This window comes from Calliopsis andreniformis, unplaced genomic scaffold (assembly GCF_051401765.1).
Source record: "Calliopsis andreniformis isolate RMS-2024a unplaced genomic scaffold, iyCalAndr_principal scaffold0022, whole genome shotgun sequence".
NCBI classification, from domain to species: Eukaryota; Metazoa; Arthropoda; class Insecta; order Hymenoptera; family Andrenidae; genus Calliopsis; species Calliopsis andreniformis.
The window spans coordinates 8,876,626-8,894,259 of NW_027480432.1; the positions used below are offsets into that span (position 1 = coordinate 8,876,626).

Sequence of the window (17,634 nt, forward strand, 5' to 3'; positions counted from 1 at the left end):
ACGGATAAAGTGAACAAACACAACGACGTGAAGAACTATACAATTGGTAGATCGTGGTTAATGCGTGGCATCACATTCAGCGTGGGAGCTGCTGATTGGTCGACGCGATACAAGAAAATCTGGTGGGATGCACGTAAAGGTGCGTTTATGCTTCGAAAATTGAACGAGGGACCACGACAAAGGTCTGTCGACCAATCATGAACCGTGTTCGTGCTGAACCTAACCTCACTTATTCGCGAAGTACAGATGCAGCTTAAAATTGCCATGTAACGTAATGAGGGTCAGGATAGTTTCTTTTCCGCTGATAATTGATGATTTTGTCACTCTGCAACAGAGATAAAAGTATAGTCCCTTTTTCTAGATATGAATTCATGCTGGAAATAGTACTTGTTAGAATTGCATATAGGTTATTTTTTATTATCGCCGCTACACACGTGGACGAAGATTCTCTAGTTAACGGGACTTGTTTCGTTTGGAGTACCGTTTCCAAGTGAAGTAACAGGTGGTAACGCGATGATTGGGAGTGGGTGGTAATGAGAGTTTGAATCTCAAGCCGTACTATATCTTCAAATGTAATATATGCTAATAAATGATTTTTTAATTATTTTATTCTGAATAATAAATATATTTTATTAATATTATTTATATATATATTATATTAATATTATTTATATATAAAATATTATTTTATTCTGCATAAATTATACATAAAAATTGTCTGCATTGCATCATTGGATAATAAATATTATTTTATTTTATTTTCTTATGTTTGTATGAAAAAGTGGTACTGATTTCTATATGAATCATGTTATTAATCATCATTATATATTTTGTAAACTTAATCAAAATGTATAATCAGAATGATATCGAAATATAGCAGAGATGAAGCATATTTTAATATATAATAGCGTATTATGTAAGTGCAGTTAAGGGCAAATATAACTCAAATAAATGAAATGAATGTCATAGTTTGGTTGTGTTTAGTATAGATGGTGGTCTTTAATTAAATTTTGATAATTTTAAGATAAAGTACGAATAAGAAATAATAATCTTGATTATATTAATAATACTGAACTGTTTTCGTACTCGAATTTTTATTGTCTATATAAATTAATACCGTGTTCATTCTTTTCTTAATACTAACAAGTTAAAATATCTAATTCCCTATTTTAATAAGATTCATTTTCTCTTAATCCAGGTATGTCTACTGTTTTGCACAATTGGATAATATAAAAAATTAGATAAGTTTTGTAATAACAGTGAACTTTCAAAGATGACACATACTGTCACGTCAGAAATATACGAAGAAAATAAAAATTCTTGGGTGAAACTTAAGAATGGCAGTAAGTTTATTTCTTCTTCTTTTTTATGTATAATAATATTATGTTTGACATGTGTAGCTCGAAGCTCGAGCCACTTTAAGTTACCACCTTGACTTACGCTACTGAATTTATTTCGAGAAAAAGAAATGTGTCAAATGAAAGACGATTCAAAGAAAGTTTAATTAATAAATTTTTTTCTTTGTATTTTGACTATATCACTATTAAAATGGATCAAACTCCATTTTAATAAACTTTAATATTTTGTATATTGCCCTGTATTTATTTTAAATTTATGTAATATATTTGTTGACAAGGTGATAATTTCATACACTTTCTCATTGTATATTTCAATATAATCGTGTAACTATAAAACTATGTTTTATTTTTAGATGCAATAACTAGCTTCATTTTTAAGTATCCATCTTATATGATTAAATCAGAATGTACTGGTAATACAATAACGCATGATAGTGATGGAGATTTAGATGTAGATAGACAAAGGGAAGGAAAATTAGTAATAGGTATAAATTAATTTACAATACCCTATATAGTACTCGAGAAGAAAATTTCTGAATAAATAAAATACATATTTTCAGAACATTATGTATCTACAAGGTTGCAAGATGTTGGATTGCAAGTATGGCGAGGTGCTTTACTGTTAGCTGATTATATTTTATCTAATCCTGATTTGGTAAAAAATAAGGTGGTTTTAGAACTAGGTGCTGGAGTTGGTTTGACTAGTATAGTGGCAAGTTTTTTGGCCAGAGAAGTAATCTGCACAGGTAATAGAAACATTAATTTAATGTTACTAAAATAATTTATACTGTATTAAATATTAATTAATATTTACGTTTCCCTTTTCAGATGTTGATGTAGGAGAAATATTAAAGTTAATACATAGAAATTTTGTGAGAAATAATACATATATCAAATCCAAAGTTTCTGTTAAGGAATTAAATTTTTTAAATTTAAAATCTCCTATATTTTGTGACAGAAAAATAGATGAAGTAAATGTTATTTTAGCTGCAGATGGTAAGTTGTACTTTTTTTATCTAGCAGAAGACTAATATACTGGTATTGACAGTTTTCTGTTTACAGTAATATATGACGAAAACATAACAAAAGGATTTGTTTTAACATTAGCAAAACTCTTAAATTCGAGAAATCCAAAAGTTGTTTATGTTGCTCTAGAGAAAAGATATGTTTTTACTACAACTGATATGGATACAGTTGCTCCAATGTACGAAGAATTTTTAAAATGTATTGAAAAAGAAAACCTCAGCTGGCATATTGAATATATTAAAATAGACTTCCCACAATATTTCAAATATGATAGAATAAAACATATGATACTCATGAAAATAGAAAATCAATTAAGTGAATAAAGTAACTAAATATATAATAATTAACAAGGAAATGGATGAAGATGTTTGAATACGTTTAATAGCATCAAATAAACAAACTAGTCAAGATTGTTATAATAATTAAATTAAAGTATTAAAAGATAGGGTGAAAGGTTTACAAAAATTTGAGAATGGTTGTTGACGACAAAGAATGTTACTTTTGTTTGAAACCTTAATACATTTTTTGTAAATATGAAAGAGAATGTATATATCATAAATTATAATTTTGTAAAAAGATGTACATATATAACAACAGAAATTATTTACACATTTCGTGTAACTAGTTGTAATTAAATTGTATGTGCATGTATATGTTACAATTAGACAACACGAAGACTCAGTATTATTAAATTAGGATGTTTTCTCGTTAAAGTACTTTGTCTACAATGAAATTCTTTATGAATCTGAATTCCGATATATTTTTATGGAAAAAAATCGAAAGATGATTTCAATATTTTTAAATAAAATAATAAAAATGTATCATGTCCACATGTTTATTGTGTTTTTTTATTTACAACCTAGCGTAAGTAATAATATTAATGGACAGTGATCAAAGTCGTTCGAAGAGAACAAAGATTCCTTAAAAATGAATACTTGATAAAAGCCTAAGCGAGATTATAAAATTCTACCTAATTAAATTATAAAGAAACGTCACGTATTACATATAGGAATGTAAACGTTTCTTCGAACGACTATCGGCAGTAATGTTGCGTATATTACACGCAGAATAAATTTATTATCATATATTAAATTTATCCACAAGTTTATCTGAGAGAACGACAATCGGCGATATTTTTGCTAAATAAAAACGTACAGAATTCAAACATATTACAAACGAGTATAAATACTCAACATAAAGGTTTACAAATTTAGCGATAGTCACTCTCATAATCAGATTCCGTGGCTTTATAAAGGCACTTTATAACTATTTATCTCTTATTTTGGAGTAAAACTTATAATTTACAGCCTCAGTTTATTAAATTGAGTTTACAAGAAATATCTCAAGTAATTCTACCACGGTCCCATCTTTCATCAAGACATCATCTGATAGCTTTTTAATTTCATATCAACCTCAGATACTAATAAATTCATCTGTTTGGTAATTTAAATTAACATTACATAGGAGGTACTTTTACCTTGTAAAAGAATAATCTATACTCTCTAATTACAAGTATATATTAGGTAGAAGAAATTTAATGAACTTTTTCAAACTCTGTGTGTTAAAAAGTATACAATGTGTTCCAAGGTTTTTAGCTATTGAAGACTTCACAATGTGTTATCAGTCGCTCAGCTAAACCTTGAGTTCTTTATATTTCTCCCACCCATTATATAAAATTCATTCAGAGCTCTTGAGTTTTTTTCACATATGATAATTACATATGAATTTAATATATTATTTTTCAATTAATTCATCGTTTCTTTTGTTTCAGTTTTGTAATTAAAATATTACATTTTACAAATAATGAATGTCAAACATACGAGGCAATAAGATTTTCGTATATCGCTAGACAAATAAAAACTTTCGAGAATTGGAAACAAGTGTCATTGACTAGACCAAGAAAGAACGGGTATATTATACTTTTATGAAAAAAGGATTTTCATGTATGTGTACTTAACATAATTTTTTGATGATATTCAAATTATTTCAAAATTCACAGTTAAAAGAGTTACTCATATTATATTTATCTAATATTTCGTTATTCGTTTTATTTTTACATTAAAACATTTGAATTTATAGACAACCAATCTAGTCGCTAGAGCAATGATTATCAATTATTAGCTGTAATATCAATCACTCTGATCGAAATTAGATTCTTCGCAACATATACTGTACAAAAACGTACAATAAATGTAGCAATGCATGTACAGTCTTGTCTCGAAAGAGGCTCGAGTTTTCTGTTTCGAAAGAAGGCAATCGCTAGCTCCACTATCTTTTTCGTTGCTGCTCGACGACTGAGGGATCACGAATGAACAAGTATGAGATAACGAGAGAAAATAGTCATATTCCGTCTTTTTCATTTCCCTCTCGCTCATTTTCAGATCCTCTCATTCGCGGCAACAAAACCAAAAATCAACAGAGAGACTACCAAATCCAAAATAAAATGATAGCGAAGCCCGAATCGTCACCTTCTTTCAAAACAAAACCGTGTAACAGTTACTAATAACTGTTACCAGTTTGGGCTGGCTTTTGGTTAACGTTACCATTATTCGATATCGTGTCCAAAACCAATTTTCGTCTATGATATTCGGTAGTTGCACTTTCACTGGCCATCGACTTTCGGCGTAAAGGCGTCGCATTTTCTGAAACTGGAACTATAGAATTTGTACTTTTACGCCGCGTAGGTACATCGTTGGCCTGTTTTTGTCCTACTTCATTTTGATTCGACACACCGTTGGTCATTGCAACCCCTGTAGAAACTTTGCTACTGGTAGTGTTCGTTACACAAGCAGTGGAAGCAGTTTTATTCGTGCCACTTTGTGCAGATGTAAATGTCCCGGAATTCTTATTAACAGAATTCTGGATTGTACTATTGTGATTGACAGTCTTATTCGATGATGTTGTTATCATGCTAGCATGTTTGCTAACATTGCTATGCATAGAAACCGTTGTTTTCACATTTTGCGAGTTTGGTGAGCCCAGCGGCACAGAAGTCTTTCGTCTTGCATTGGAATTCGATCCATCATTGTTAAAATTTACCTTAGTACTTACGTTGATTGGTTTACTAACATCCGTGGACGCATGAAAACCTGAACTAATCCACTTCTCAATTTGAGCTTCGTGGGATTTTTGTAAAACCTTTCGAAGATCTTCCCCACCTTCTTTCATAATCTCTTGCAACTTTTGAATTGTTTGATACAAAATTACGGGACTAATTAAGCCGAAATCGAACAAGCTACACATGTGCAAAACAAAATTACGATATAAATTCTTCATGAGCAATTCCTTTCCTTTAGTTTCTAAGAACATTTGGCAAGCCAGTGGTATTTGGCAGTCTCCTACATAGCCATATTTCATGACATGTAAATTCCACATTTTCATAAGTTCTTTTTCTCCCTCGTTTACATCCGTGAAGTCGTCAATCATCATCATTGTTTTTGTCTGTAACCATTTTGGATCATTTTCTCCTTCGGAATCGATATCCATCTCCTTTGGGTATATAGGTAAACACGTGACGGTATGATGATACAATCTGTGATAATTTTTATGAGTCTTATTATATCGTATGGCAAAAAGAAAAACGATGTTTTAAAACGAATATTATACCTATTGTGGCCAGTAATGTAAGGTCTTTGGCTTTCATATTCATTTTCGTCAAGCTCCAGAAACTCGGAAAGACTCGGTTTAGTTCGTTTTGGACGACAAACTAATATATTTGTGACACTCGTACGTCTTGTGGGCCCTGTTCTTGAAAAAGCTACACTGTTAGGTTGTGAAATTAATTCATGAGGGCTTCCTGCGTACGAGCCATCGTAACATTCATTTATTGCCACATCTATACGAGCGCCTTGTGGAATTGGCTATCGAAATAAATACGCTTTATTTGGTATTTGAATAATTATAAAAGTTAGCACTAGGATTGAATACTCACCACGTACGTAAATGTGAACCGTGAATGACATAATTTTAAATGTTTTAAAAGAGAATAAAGCTTTCCACAGTCTAAGGAGCACCAAGGGCAATGCAAATCTTCGCAAGCTTCTGTTTGCTGACGACTATTATTATTATACAAGAATTGATAAACTATTTGCTGCGTATTTGCTGAAGTATCCGACTTCTCACTGGGTGTTATCATTCTCGAGGAATTAAGGGGACTAGGTGTTGGCAGTGTCGTATTATTATTATTAGTACTACTATTATTGTTGTTTGTGGAAGAACGTTCTAGACCAGCTAAAATTGTGAAATAAGTTACGAATAGTACTCTTTTAAAGTTTATCTTGAAGTAAATCTGGAAAACTTACTATTTCCTGATCGATTTTCTTTATTATCACCATTCGGTAGTGGATGTATTGGAGTTGGTCTGTCTACTAATCCATTACTTGGTTCGGTTGTCCAATTAAGCCTAAACTTTAATGTTGGTCCTTTACTAAATACTTCAAAAGGACCACATTCCTTAATGTCAGGTACAGTCTCCCAAGAGCTGTGCTTCTTTGGGCTAGATCGAACATTGGTTTGTACTTCCTGTAAACCTAATTCATAATCGCCATCTGTTAACAAACATCGATTATGTTTATCATACACTATCAGTTCAGAACCATATAATTTCACTTCTTCACCCCCACTTTTAATTGAACCCGTGGAGGATTTACGACGTTTTTGAGCTGGTTCTGTAAAAGGAAAGAGAAACAGCTATTAGACACGGCATACCTCAATTCACTTTGTAATATAAAACTTTACAGACCATCTAAATCACAGTTGTGTATAAGGCAGCTAGAACTGGACGTACAATAAACTCTAAGTAAAAGCATGTAAGTCTTTGCTACATGACCATTGTTTAAGCTAAAAGATTCGTTAGGTATAGATATAGTAGGTGCCTTTGGTGGTGGCTGATTTTCGCAAGGATTAATTGGAACTTCACTTGTACCAACTGAAACCTAAAATAGAGAACAAAATATTTATGCACAGAATGCAATTAATTTTATTTATTTAATTCTTAATTATTTATATCATTTTGACACACATACCTGCATGATTGGTGAACTGACATCTTTTCGTTTTTTATGACAAATTTTCAGTAATAACGTTTCTACTTTAACTGGATCCTGAGGTGTTTCAACTGTAATATTATTATGAGAAAAAATTGTATTGAATATATTGTATGAATTATGCTATGTCTATACAAGATACTATTTTTAAGTACAACTACCTTTCTTATCATAAAAACCTAGAAAAGTTAGTGTCATGTATCCACAAACGCCTGGATTTTGTTGCTGATTGTTCTTTGATATTAGCTTATCCAATATTGTGTCCACTTTAAATCCTCTACGAGATTTATGACTTCTAGACATACGTTGTCTCATATAAGTTAAATTTCTATATAGAAATATTGGCTAGAAAGAATTATATAAAATATCAATAATTTTATATATTACATATTTACACCTTTTTTATTTCAAGTACAAAGTCTATAAAACAATAAATTTGTATACCTACCGTTTTTAAATGCCAAAAACAAATGTAAGAAACTTCAAAGTATAGCTCTATAACTTTTCTTACAATGTATAACAACAAATATTCACAAACACACTATTTCGATTAATGATACACTCTTTATCGGTATTTAAAAAAAACATTTGCTCATAGTACAGCAAAAGGTGCGCCAAATAATGACATACTTATTTTATGTATATTTAGCATGCATTTTGAATTTTAAAATATTCAGTTAACACTTTGAGAACAAATTAAACATTGAACAATTAATTAAAATAAAATAAAGAATATAAATTAATATTTCTTTACTCACTGAAATTTGGTTCCTTGTGCGTAGAAATCGATAGATCTGGGTTGGCTCTGAAAAATAATACAAATGCATTGCAAAATGAGACATTGAAAATTTTGAATTTAAATATTAATTTTATAAATATAACTAAATTACGCAAGGACAGATGTAACTTCACTGAATCTCCCTAGATGGCTTAGAGATTGATACATATCTCAAAAGTAAAAAAGAATCACTCAAGTTTAAAAGTACACACTGATCTTTTTCCATTGAACTATTGACAATTAGGTTATTCTCGTCCGCTACGAGATACTTGTATACGATGTTAATTATATAAATATTATTAAATCTTTCCGATTTCACTTTTAAAATTAAATAAAAAACAAGATATCCTAATTTGGAGTTTGTCAGTGCTTTTTGATAATTAATTTCTTTCGTGTTTACGGTTTTTTTTTAATGAAAAAAGAAATGTTTAATTTACGATAATTAAAACAAATATATTTAGAAAATTATACTTTTTGCTTAAAATTTCTTTTACCCATATAAAAATAAATTCAATAAATTAATCATAACAGTATAAAATACTGCTTACAAATGCGAGAAAATTAAAACATTTCACTTAAGATAAAAATTGCACTTTTTCGAAAAAGTGTTGAACCTACTTTTGCGAACATATCGAATAAAAATGATCTTAAACTATGACTTCCATTTTCAACAACACAAAACAGTGTTTTTTTTTTACGAAAATGTTTAAAAAAAATACTCGTTACGTTATAAGAAAGGATACAGAGTACATAGATAAAATTAAACTGAATTTATGAAGATATTGCTTGTCTGCGTTGACTGCTTCTTCAACGCAAAGTTTCTGGATCAAAAATACATTTAAATGCAGCAGAGGAATGACAGATGCGCGAATTAAAGCGAAGGAGGGAATGAAGGAACCGACGCGCGCTTCGGCGCTCGATACGTCTTGACGAATGGGGTTATGTTCGACCATCTTCAACATTTACTTAGAGATTCACGGAAAGATGCAATCGTTGACCGCGCGAGGACCGATATCCTCAATATTAATTGTTTTCAGATGATAGTGATCCGTAAAAAAGGAGAATGATGCCTGGAGATTCTTACTTTCGAAGGCTTGCAGGAATAGCTCGTGATCCGCTTGTATTTGATCCATTCGAGGACCCTTCTGCCCATCCAATTCTTTCTCCCGCTTTTTCGGCGGCATTTTCACGCGATTTGTTACCGAATATCTCACAGAAGCTCACTTTCGTCACGTGAAAATACAATGACAACACCCGCCCCGCGCGAAATCTGCGGCGCTCGGCCTGCAACTGAAGCGCACCCTTCTGCGCATGAGGTTAACTAGAACTAACCAATCGCGTGTTATCATTGTTTTATTGCGGCAAATACGAATAATATCATAATACACACGATTTACATGCGGTCTTTTGTGGATTTGCTGCGGCTGTTGAGTTCACATTATTAAAATAAATTCATAATACACCTATTAGTTAAATTTTGTTTTATAAGCACTAAAAATTATTGACTTTTTTGTATCAGAAGATAATATTCTACGAGTAGAATCCAAAAATACTACTACTCAACTTTAAGAATTCATCATTTAAAAAGTTATGCGTATTTGACATTTAGAATTTTGATTATTTAGGCGTTTTAAAAAGTCTTTTTCTAGAAGAAAGTAAGATATTTTCTAAAATACATATGTTATTCAAATGTGAAACTATTACTGTAAAATTTTAGGAGTAACTTATATGCACGAAGTATTTATTTTAAATGAAAAGACTTATACCACTTTCATGATTGTAGATAGATTAATGTATCATATATTAGTAATAACTTTTTAATGAAGTTTTTACGAACTTTGTGTTACACGATATTTTAGACTTATTTTTGCCAATAGAATCATTGATGAAATTTGAATGAAAGACTGCAGGACACCATGTGTATGGGTTGACCATGCAAACTCGAAGGTTACGCAAGTCTTACCACCCACGTTTATATGAATTCTATTTATCAGGAATTCTCATGATGACAAGCACTTAATGCGTAATTAACTATGAAACCCTGAGAATTAATAACAGATTTGCAGTAAAATATTACTCAAATAAAAGTCGTATGCTAATAACTATGATCAAAGTAATTAACTCTACTTTTTGAATTTTTTTAAATTTTAGTGCCAAAGTACTATTTGATTGATGCTTAATTTTTTGTATTTCAAATAAATGTAAATATTTTTTTGCGAAGTTTACTAGTTTGGCAAATGAGCGATTGTTAAATAATTATACATTAAATGAATAAGATTCTACTTGAAATTATTTGGATAAGGTTAATCAGAATTGTCAAGTTCGCATGGTTTATCTGTAAATCTCTATTACCAAAGTACTAAAAAATATAGAAACTCAAAGAACTAATTGCTAGACGTTAATAAAATTAAAATGAAACTAAATCACAAATAAGTATAATAATACATATTCATCTACACATTTGTGAATTAATTGTACATGAATATTTGAAAAATTTTCGAATCTCCACGTGACATAATCAAAAGCAGTGAATGAGATTTTTTTTGGTACTTTTTAAATGATGTTTTAAAGGTGGTAAATCATAAGTATCTTCTGCTAGAGGTACAACGTATGTATATAAATGTACATATGTTTTGCGCGTATGAAAGAGTTAACCAAAAACGCGTGGACGAATTATATTCCCGATAGTTAATTTCAATATTTAATGTAATAGTATAATAAATAGAAAGTAGTGGATTAGAAAGCAATTTCATTACGGATGTTAATGAATTACAGTGAACTGTACATGCGTGACACAAAATAAAAATATTTTAATCATAACCTTAATGCAACTTTAAAATAAGATGCATCGCAATATACTTCGCACATTGTATGTTCAAGTTATACAAAAGCGTTTCTACAAGAAAGACCAAGTAAGAGTTAGATTCGCGCCCAGTCCAACTGGTATGTAAAATAGGTACTGTACGGTTGTAACTGTATGTCATGTTATGTAGTATTTATTTTTTATTACTTAGTGCTATTACATTTTTCAAATTTCAGATTTTAATTACTTTTTAAATTAATAGATTCAGCTACAAGTGTTAAACATTTTACAGGTTTATTGCATTTAGGAGGACTAAGAACTGCATTATATAATTATTTATTTGCACGTGCTAATAATGGCACGTTTATATTGCGAATTGAAGACACAGATCAGACTAGATGTGTACCTGGAGCAATAGAAAAAATTCATAATGATCTGTTGTGGTCTGGAATTATATCGGATGAGGATCCAATAAGAGGTGGGCCTACTGGGCCATACATACAATCAAAACGTCTTGAAATATATAAGTATGATCAATTCTTATTTAAATAGAAATAAATGTTTATTAAAATTTATATAGTATTTTGTTTATATGATTACCAAGTATAACACAAATTTTATTAGTAGTTTAATGCAAAGTATGGTTCAAGTTTTGTGCACTGATTCCTTGGAAATCTTAAAAAAGTATTTGTTAGAAGAATTGATTTGATTGGAGATAACATAAATTACAAAATTATTTGATAATGTTAGTACTTAAAACTATTTTTTAATTATGACTGTTGAAAATAAATTAAAAGAAAATTGAAAAAATTATCTGATTTGAAATGTTTAGTAAAATACAAAGATTTTAATATGTTACTAATTAAATTACAGAGAACAAGTACTTAAACTTTTGAGTAATGAATCTGCATATTACTGTTTCTGCACAGAAAGCAGACTGGACTTATTAAGAAAAGAAGCTTTGAAGTGCAGGCAAGTGCCTAAATATGATAATAGATGTCGACATTTAACTAAAGATGAAGTTAAAGAGAAGCTCAATAAAGGACAACCCTATTGTATCAGATTTAAGGTACATTAAAATATTATTCAGTGCTGCTATTTTGATTGAATATTTTTTATCTTTTTCAAATTTTTATAGTTATCTTCCATAGTAGAAGAATTTGATGATTTGATACATGGTAAAATAGTTCACGATGTTGCACAACTTGAAGGAGATCCTGTTATTATTAAATCGGATGGTTATCCAACTTACCACTTTGCAAATGTAGTTGATGATCATTTAATGGAAATATCCCATGTTTTGCGAGGAATTGAATGGCAAGTATCTACACCCAAGCACATCATGATGTATAAGTAAGTATAAAATATTTAAATTCTACATTAATGGACATATAATTCATTTTCTATTATTTTAAAAATGTATAAAATAGAAATTTTATTTACAAGAGATAATTATGAAGATAAAATATGTTATTGCAGAGCATTTGGTTGGACACCACCATTATATGGACATTTACCTCTTATTCTCAATTCTAATGGGACAAAATTATCAAAAAGGCAAAATGATATACAAATTGAAGTGTTTAGGAAAGAAGGGATTTTTCCATTAGCTGTTTTAAATTATGTTATACATGCTGGTGGTGGTTTTGATAACAGAGGTTTTCACTATATTGATAGTTATGAAGAATTAATTAAACAAGTAATTAGTTTCCGAATATTGAAATTTTATCGCAAATTAATAATTTATATTAACTGTGTTAGATGTACATATTTGTCTCATACTATATTGTATTTCTATTGTTTCAGTTTGATATTTCGAAAATAAAACCGAATTCTAATAGACTCTTACCTCAAAGATTATTAGACTTCAATCAATTAGAAATTTCAAAGTTACTAGCAAATGAAAAAAATGTCAAATTTTTAGTTGAACGAGTTAGAAAATTAGTTACTGAAGCATTTCCAGATAGGTATGCACTTATTTATACAAATATTTATTTTTTTATCATTTAGAATGTTTATATGTTATTTTAAATATTGTTTTAGACAAGTTGATGGGAGTTTACAACTAGATAAGCATCATATAATTGCAGTGTTGAAGTGGGGACAAAGTAGAATTCATAAATTAAGTGATTTGGTGTCTCCAGATTTGTCCTTTTTGTGGATTATACCAGCTTCACCTTTAGACGTTACGAAATCAGGATGTTCAGGTAAAATTTACAATTATTAAATTTTGTTTATGTTACATAAATTATTTCATTACAGATGCCCTCAAGATATTAAGTACGAAGTTAATTGAAGTTGATATTCAAAATTTCAACAAGACATGGCTTAATAGTTATCTTCATGAATTGGCAAAAGAGCACGAGATTCCGTTTCCAACATTAATGAAAGTTTTACGTGGTATACTTAGCGGATTAAAGGTAAATTGAATATTATACAAACTTTAACAATTGACAGTCGGTATTTAATATGAATTATATTTTTAGGAAGGTCCACCTGTAGGTGAGATGATGGAAATTTTAGGAAAAGACACTACATTATTAAGGATAAACCGCTCCATTGCTTAGAATCTATTCTGTGATCAAATATACTTCTGCGTTTATAATTGACATCAAATTTAAATATTAAGTTTAATGCATTTACTATATTCATTAAACAAATTATTTTGAATTTCAAGACAGTAGCGTTTACTTTATTTATGTTATAAAAACGTGAATTCGAATATACAGTTTTAATTATAAAATGATGTATTACATTTGGATATCTAGTCAATTTATAGAGAATCGTCCTAGTTATAATTATTAGGTGGAGGTCTGCTTTTTTAAGTAGCAGATCAGATAAAATAGTACAAATTATTGTTTCCAATACTGCTAAACTGAGGAACATTTATTATTCTAAAACTTTTTGTATAAATATAAGCGTGATTATATGTTTGCTAAATAAAATATACACACCCATATACAGATATACAACAAAATTATCAATATTAGTATACATTTAAGTCTATTGAAACATGTATACACATAATAATTTAAGAGATGTTATAATTAAAGAAATACACAGCTATAAGTAAACATTTCAGTTTTATATAATATCAGAACGGAATTATAATGCCAGATTTGTTTAAATGTTAAACCAATGTGTATTTCTTGTAGGTAATATTTTATAGAAAACAACATAATTTACACAATTTTAATCCAAGATCATCATAATTACTTTAGTCATATAAATTTATGATAAGGTCAAAACATATACAATACTTTTTATATGATAAATTTATATTGAAACAACATTGGACAATAATAAACAGTGTAACAATTAAATTTGTAAGTCAACGTTTTATAGATTATGCAAGTGTTTCATAGCTTCTAATGTATCATTTTTATTGTATGAGTATAATTTAAACACTTTGTTATGCTCTACTGTAGTTCTTAATACAGAATATTTGTTTTTTCAAGAATAGTATACCCATTATACTAAGACTTTAATTAAGAATATTCATTTTAGAAATTTTAATATGCAAAAAAGAAGAAATTCTTACCTTAAGCAGGATATATAATAGTCTAACATTCTAATTAAAATGTATTTTGTCATTTAATGTTTAACTTAACAATAAGTGTTAAAATAATATTTTTTGAGTAAACTGTTTCTAGTTAGGGAATATTTAAATTTTAAATTTGTTGTATAAACATAACATAAACAAGTTTTGCAAGTTTATGAATAAAGTTTGTTACGCAATTACAATTAAAATTATTATAATATTAATATCATCATCAGTTATTTATAAATATAACAATAGTATAATATGTATAATATACAGTATCTCAATATCAAAACGAATAAATCTAGATTAATTCCGCTACTACTGAAACTTTGAAACTAAGAATAAGTAAAACGTGAAACTTAATTAAAAGTGATAAAAAAGGTGAGATATTTGGAAAATTTAAAAGATACAAAAAATACATACACGTTAATATACAGGGTGTTCCAGTTTTTAGCAGCATATCTGTATTCTATCGCTTCGTATTTAATTGTGACATTTCAATATGAAGTCCAACAACTTACTCATAACACTGACAAAAATTACGTTCAATATTCATTCAATACCTCTGACGACTTTAAACAGTAAACACAGCTTGCATAGTCTAAATGTAAACATTGTTGATCATTCATCGTAGGTATATTACATCAAAATAACCGTAAACCCATTATTGTTCTTTTCATATTTCGTAATTTTGTCTTAATTTTTCAATAAAGTTTTATATGATTTGTGTTTATGTAAAATTTTCTCTTTATTTATATCTGTAGAATCTGCTAAAAAAATTTAGCTACTAAAACTTAAAACACTCTGTTACACCCTGTAGATACGATTTGATCGGAAGAAGGGATACAGTTTCGTTGAAATCCGTTAGATGGCTTAAATCTTGACACAAATCTCAAAAGTAAAAAGACTACTTTAAAGGTTTAAAAACGTAAATTTGAGAGTATTTGTATGATCCTTTCTATGGAGAAATGGGAGATGATGATTGGTTTTTCTCGTTTTGATACGAGAAGCCTGTAACCTTAAGTTTACGACTAACACAGGTTAAACCTCTCTGATCCCATTTTTTAAATTAAATTGCAAATGAAGTATTATATTTGAGTAAAATTAAGTTAAAAACAAAAAGCTGTTATAGTTATTCACATTTCTGTAATTAAATATGTTTGAAAACGCTAAGACACACAAGGCTTATATTTTTGGTCAAAAGAAAAATTAGAAAAAGCATTTACTATGATGTTTTTATAGTCGACAATAGAAAAATGATTAAAAAATAATAGAATGTTAGTATCATCTTTACTAGCTAGTTAAAAATGGAATGGATTACACTCTGTACATTTATCAAATAAAAATTAAAAAAGTTTCATTTGTATTGTTCACTGAAACTGAAATTCAGTTTCAGTTGAATATATATATTAATAAAATACAAGAAATGTTAGGGATTTCAATGATAAATAACAAATTTTGCATTGCTTTAAATTGTTTTTCGACTTAATAGAATGTAAAGATAACAGAATTTTTAAAGTATATTTAGTTATATATTTCTTCAAATAATTGTTTACCATTAAGGTATACAATATAACGATTATATTATTTATTTTTACTAAACATTTTGTAAGATATTAGAAATACAAATATGAAATTACAACAGAGTATGTAACATTACATAATTATAACATTATAATACTGTTATAATGTCATTATATTACATTATAATACTGTTATAATGTTATTACCAGAATACAACATATAATTATTATTATATGTTCGAAACAAGTATCACATGCAAATTATTTTTGTGATTTACTGGCGTTTATAATATTATATGTATTATGTGAAATGTGTAGTAGAATTTTGGAGTTAATAATGCTATAATACATATGCCTGGTAAGTAAATACTGTCCACATATCTGGAGTTGGAAAATCTAAGATAGGCACTTTTGTCCTTGCAGATTTATACATTGGAATGTAAATTTATATATACGAGAGTCAATTAATTCTTGTGGTATAGATTGAGCATCCAGTAACATTTAAAAAGACAAGGTGTATTGAATAAAACGTTACATCAAATTGTATAGGTTTGAAAAATTTCAAGATTACATTTGCAACATTGCTATCTTAAAGTTTTACATTCTAAAAAAATTGGTTACAATATTGAGATACAGTTTAACTGTTCTCTCTTTACTTGTCCGATTATTGAATCATCCCATGCAATATTTTTCTTCCTCCTCTCATTAAAGGAGAGTTAGAATCTTTTAATATTTTGCCTCTCTTTTAGACAAGGTATCCTAGGTTTTAACGAACACGTTTCAAGGTAGTTAAAATAAGAAAACAGAAATTTAAATAAAACCTGCAACTTCGTACTTGCAAAAGATTTCCTTTACATTAAAAACTTAGAATTATTTATTATATTTTAATTATCAAATAATGTAGTTTGGTAATCACAAATAATTTTACATTTCTAATTTTTTCATTTTATTTTGTCTGGCTCGAGATGTTCTCAAACTTTGGTCATTAAACCTAGGATACGCATCCTGCATACAGTGATACTCTACAGTACTCATTGATGTTATATATTGCTAATTGAAAACTTACTGTTTATAGGAAGAAGACCTACAATGTAGAACAATCAATATATATCTTACAATCTTATTCTTTAGTATTCATTTAAGGACACGTGCTATTGTATAAGACTAGAAGGAATTAAAAATCATTTAGATGATATTAATTATCATTTTCACTTTTTGATTTTTCTATTAATGTTTTCAATTTTCTGTTTGTAGACGAATAAAATTTAAAATACTTTTGCATTACTTTTAGATAATCAAACATACAAACTGTTCAGTGTCTGGTAACTCATATCAGCTTCAATAATATTTTTGTCTACAAAAAATGAGAATTTTGTAAAAATATATGTTGTATTATACATCTAAATGATCATATTACATGATGTATAAGAATGCAATTTGATTAGGAAACCATAACTGAGTATTTGACAATACATTATTGCAATACCATCATTATATAAATAATAAAGAAATGTAAAATACAATTGGCAATCATCACATAAATGTAAACCTGTTCAA

At 28.7% G+C, this 17,634-nt stretch overlaps 3 protein-coding genes across 8 annotated transcripts; 2 read left to right on the forward strand and 1 right to left on the reverse strand.

Annotated features, from left to right (window-relative positions):
* On the forward strand, positions 1 to 3,321 carry LOC143187172 (methyltransferase-like protein 22). Of its 4 annotated transcripts, XM_076391223.1 has the most exons (7): positions 125 to 280; positions 362 to 572; positions 1,199 to 1,343; positions 1,712 to 1,843; positions 1,919 to 2,104; positions 2,187 to 2,354; positions 2,421 to 3,321. In XM_076391223.1, exons 3-7 carry the CDS (start codon positions 1,274 to 1,276, stop codon positions 2,705 to 2,707), a joined length of 843 nt encoding a protein of 280 aa, XP_076247338.1. In that variant the 5' UTR covers positions 125 to 280; positions 362 to 572; positions 1,199 to 1,273; the 3' UTR covers positions 2,708 to 3,321. The 4 variants fall into 4 exon arrangements, with proteins under 4 accessions (XP_076247341.1, XP_076247338.1, XP_076247337.1 ...); XM_076391226.1 differs by lacking the exon at positions 362 to 572 and having other exon boundaries at positions 1 to 139; XM_076391222.1 differs by having other exon boundaries at positions 125 to 572.
* A 994-nt stretch (positions 3,322 to 4,315) lies between these two features.
* Su(z)12 (Polycomb protein Su(z)12) lies at positions 4,316 to 9,481 on the reverse strand. Of its 2 annotated transcripts, none has more exons than XM_076391212.1 (9): positions 9,292 to 9,481; positions 8,188 to 8,234; positions 7,591 to 7,724; positions 7,409 to 7,500; positions 7,126 to 7,318; positions 6,686 to 7,051; positions 6,316 to 6,614; positions 5,991 to 6,244; positions 4,316 to 5,916 (listed from the first exon to the last, which is right to left on the reverse strand). In XM_076391212.1, the coding sequence occupies exons 1-9, from the start codon at positions 9,358 to 9,360 to the stop codon at positions 4,884 to 4,886; spliced, it is 2,487 nt and encodes an 828-aa protein (XP_076247327.1). In that variant the 5' UTR covers positions 9,361 to 9,481; the 3' UTR covers positions 4,316 to 4,883. The 2 variants fall into 2 exon arrangements, with proteins under 2 accessions (XP_076247327.1, XP_076247326.1); XM_076391211.1 differs by having other exon boundaries at positions 7,591 to 7,774.
* Positions 9,482 to 10,855: 1,374 nt separating this feature from the next.
* Positions 10,856 to 14,109, forward strand: Glurs-m (putative glutamate--tRNA ligase, mitochondrial). Of its 2 annotated transcripts, none has more exons than XM_076390657.1 (9): positions 10,856 to 11,150; positions 11,303 to 11,537; positions 11,884 to 12,079; positions 12,149 to 12,363; positions 12,490 to 12,709; positions 12,817 to 12,977; positions 13,054 to 13,217; positions 13,273 to 13,430; positions 13,497 to 14,109. In XM_076390657.1, the coding sequence occupies exons 1-9, from the start codon at positions 11,051 to 11,053 to the stop codon at positions 13,575 to 13,577; spliced, it is 1,530 nt and encodes a 509-aa protein (XP_076246772.1). In that variant the 5' UTR covers positions 10,856 to 11,050; the 3' UTR covers positions 13,578 to 14,109. The 2 variants fall into 2 exon arrangements, with proteins under 2 accessions (XP_076246772.1, XP_076246773.1); XM_076390658.1 differs by having other exon boundaries at positions 13,054 to 13,211.
* Positions 14,110 to 17,634: the final 3,525 nt, after the last annotated feature.

Bases quoted from the DNA above. Each gene is read 5' to 3' on its own strand.
- LOC143187172 (XM_076391226.1), top strand. From the start codon at position 1,274: ATGACACATACTGTCACGTCAGAAATATACGAAGAAAATAAAAATTCT. The intron at 1,344-1,711 runs GTAAGTTTATTT...TTTTATTTTTAG, and splicing joins GGTGAAACTTAAGAATGGCA to ATGCAATAACTAGCTTCATT. The intron at 1,844-1,918 runs GTATAAATTAAT...ACATATTTTCAG, and splicing joins GGAAGGAAAATTAGTAATAG to AACATTATGTATCTACAAGG.
- Glurs-m (XM_076390657.1), top strand. From the start codon at position 11,051: ATGCATCGCAATATACTTCGCACATTGTATGTTCAAGTTATACAAAAG. The intron at 12,080-12,148 runs GTACATTAAAAT...AAATTTTTATAG, and splicing joins CCTATTGTATCAGATTTAAG to TTATCTTCCATAGTAGAAGA. The intron at 13,431-13,496 runs GTAAATTGAATA...TTATATTTTTAG, and splicing joins GTATACTTAGCGGATTAAAG to GAAGGTCCACCTGTAGGTGA.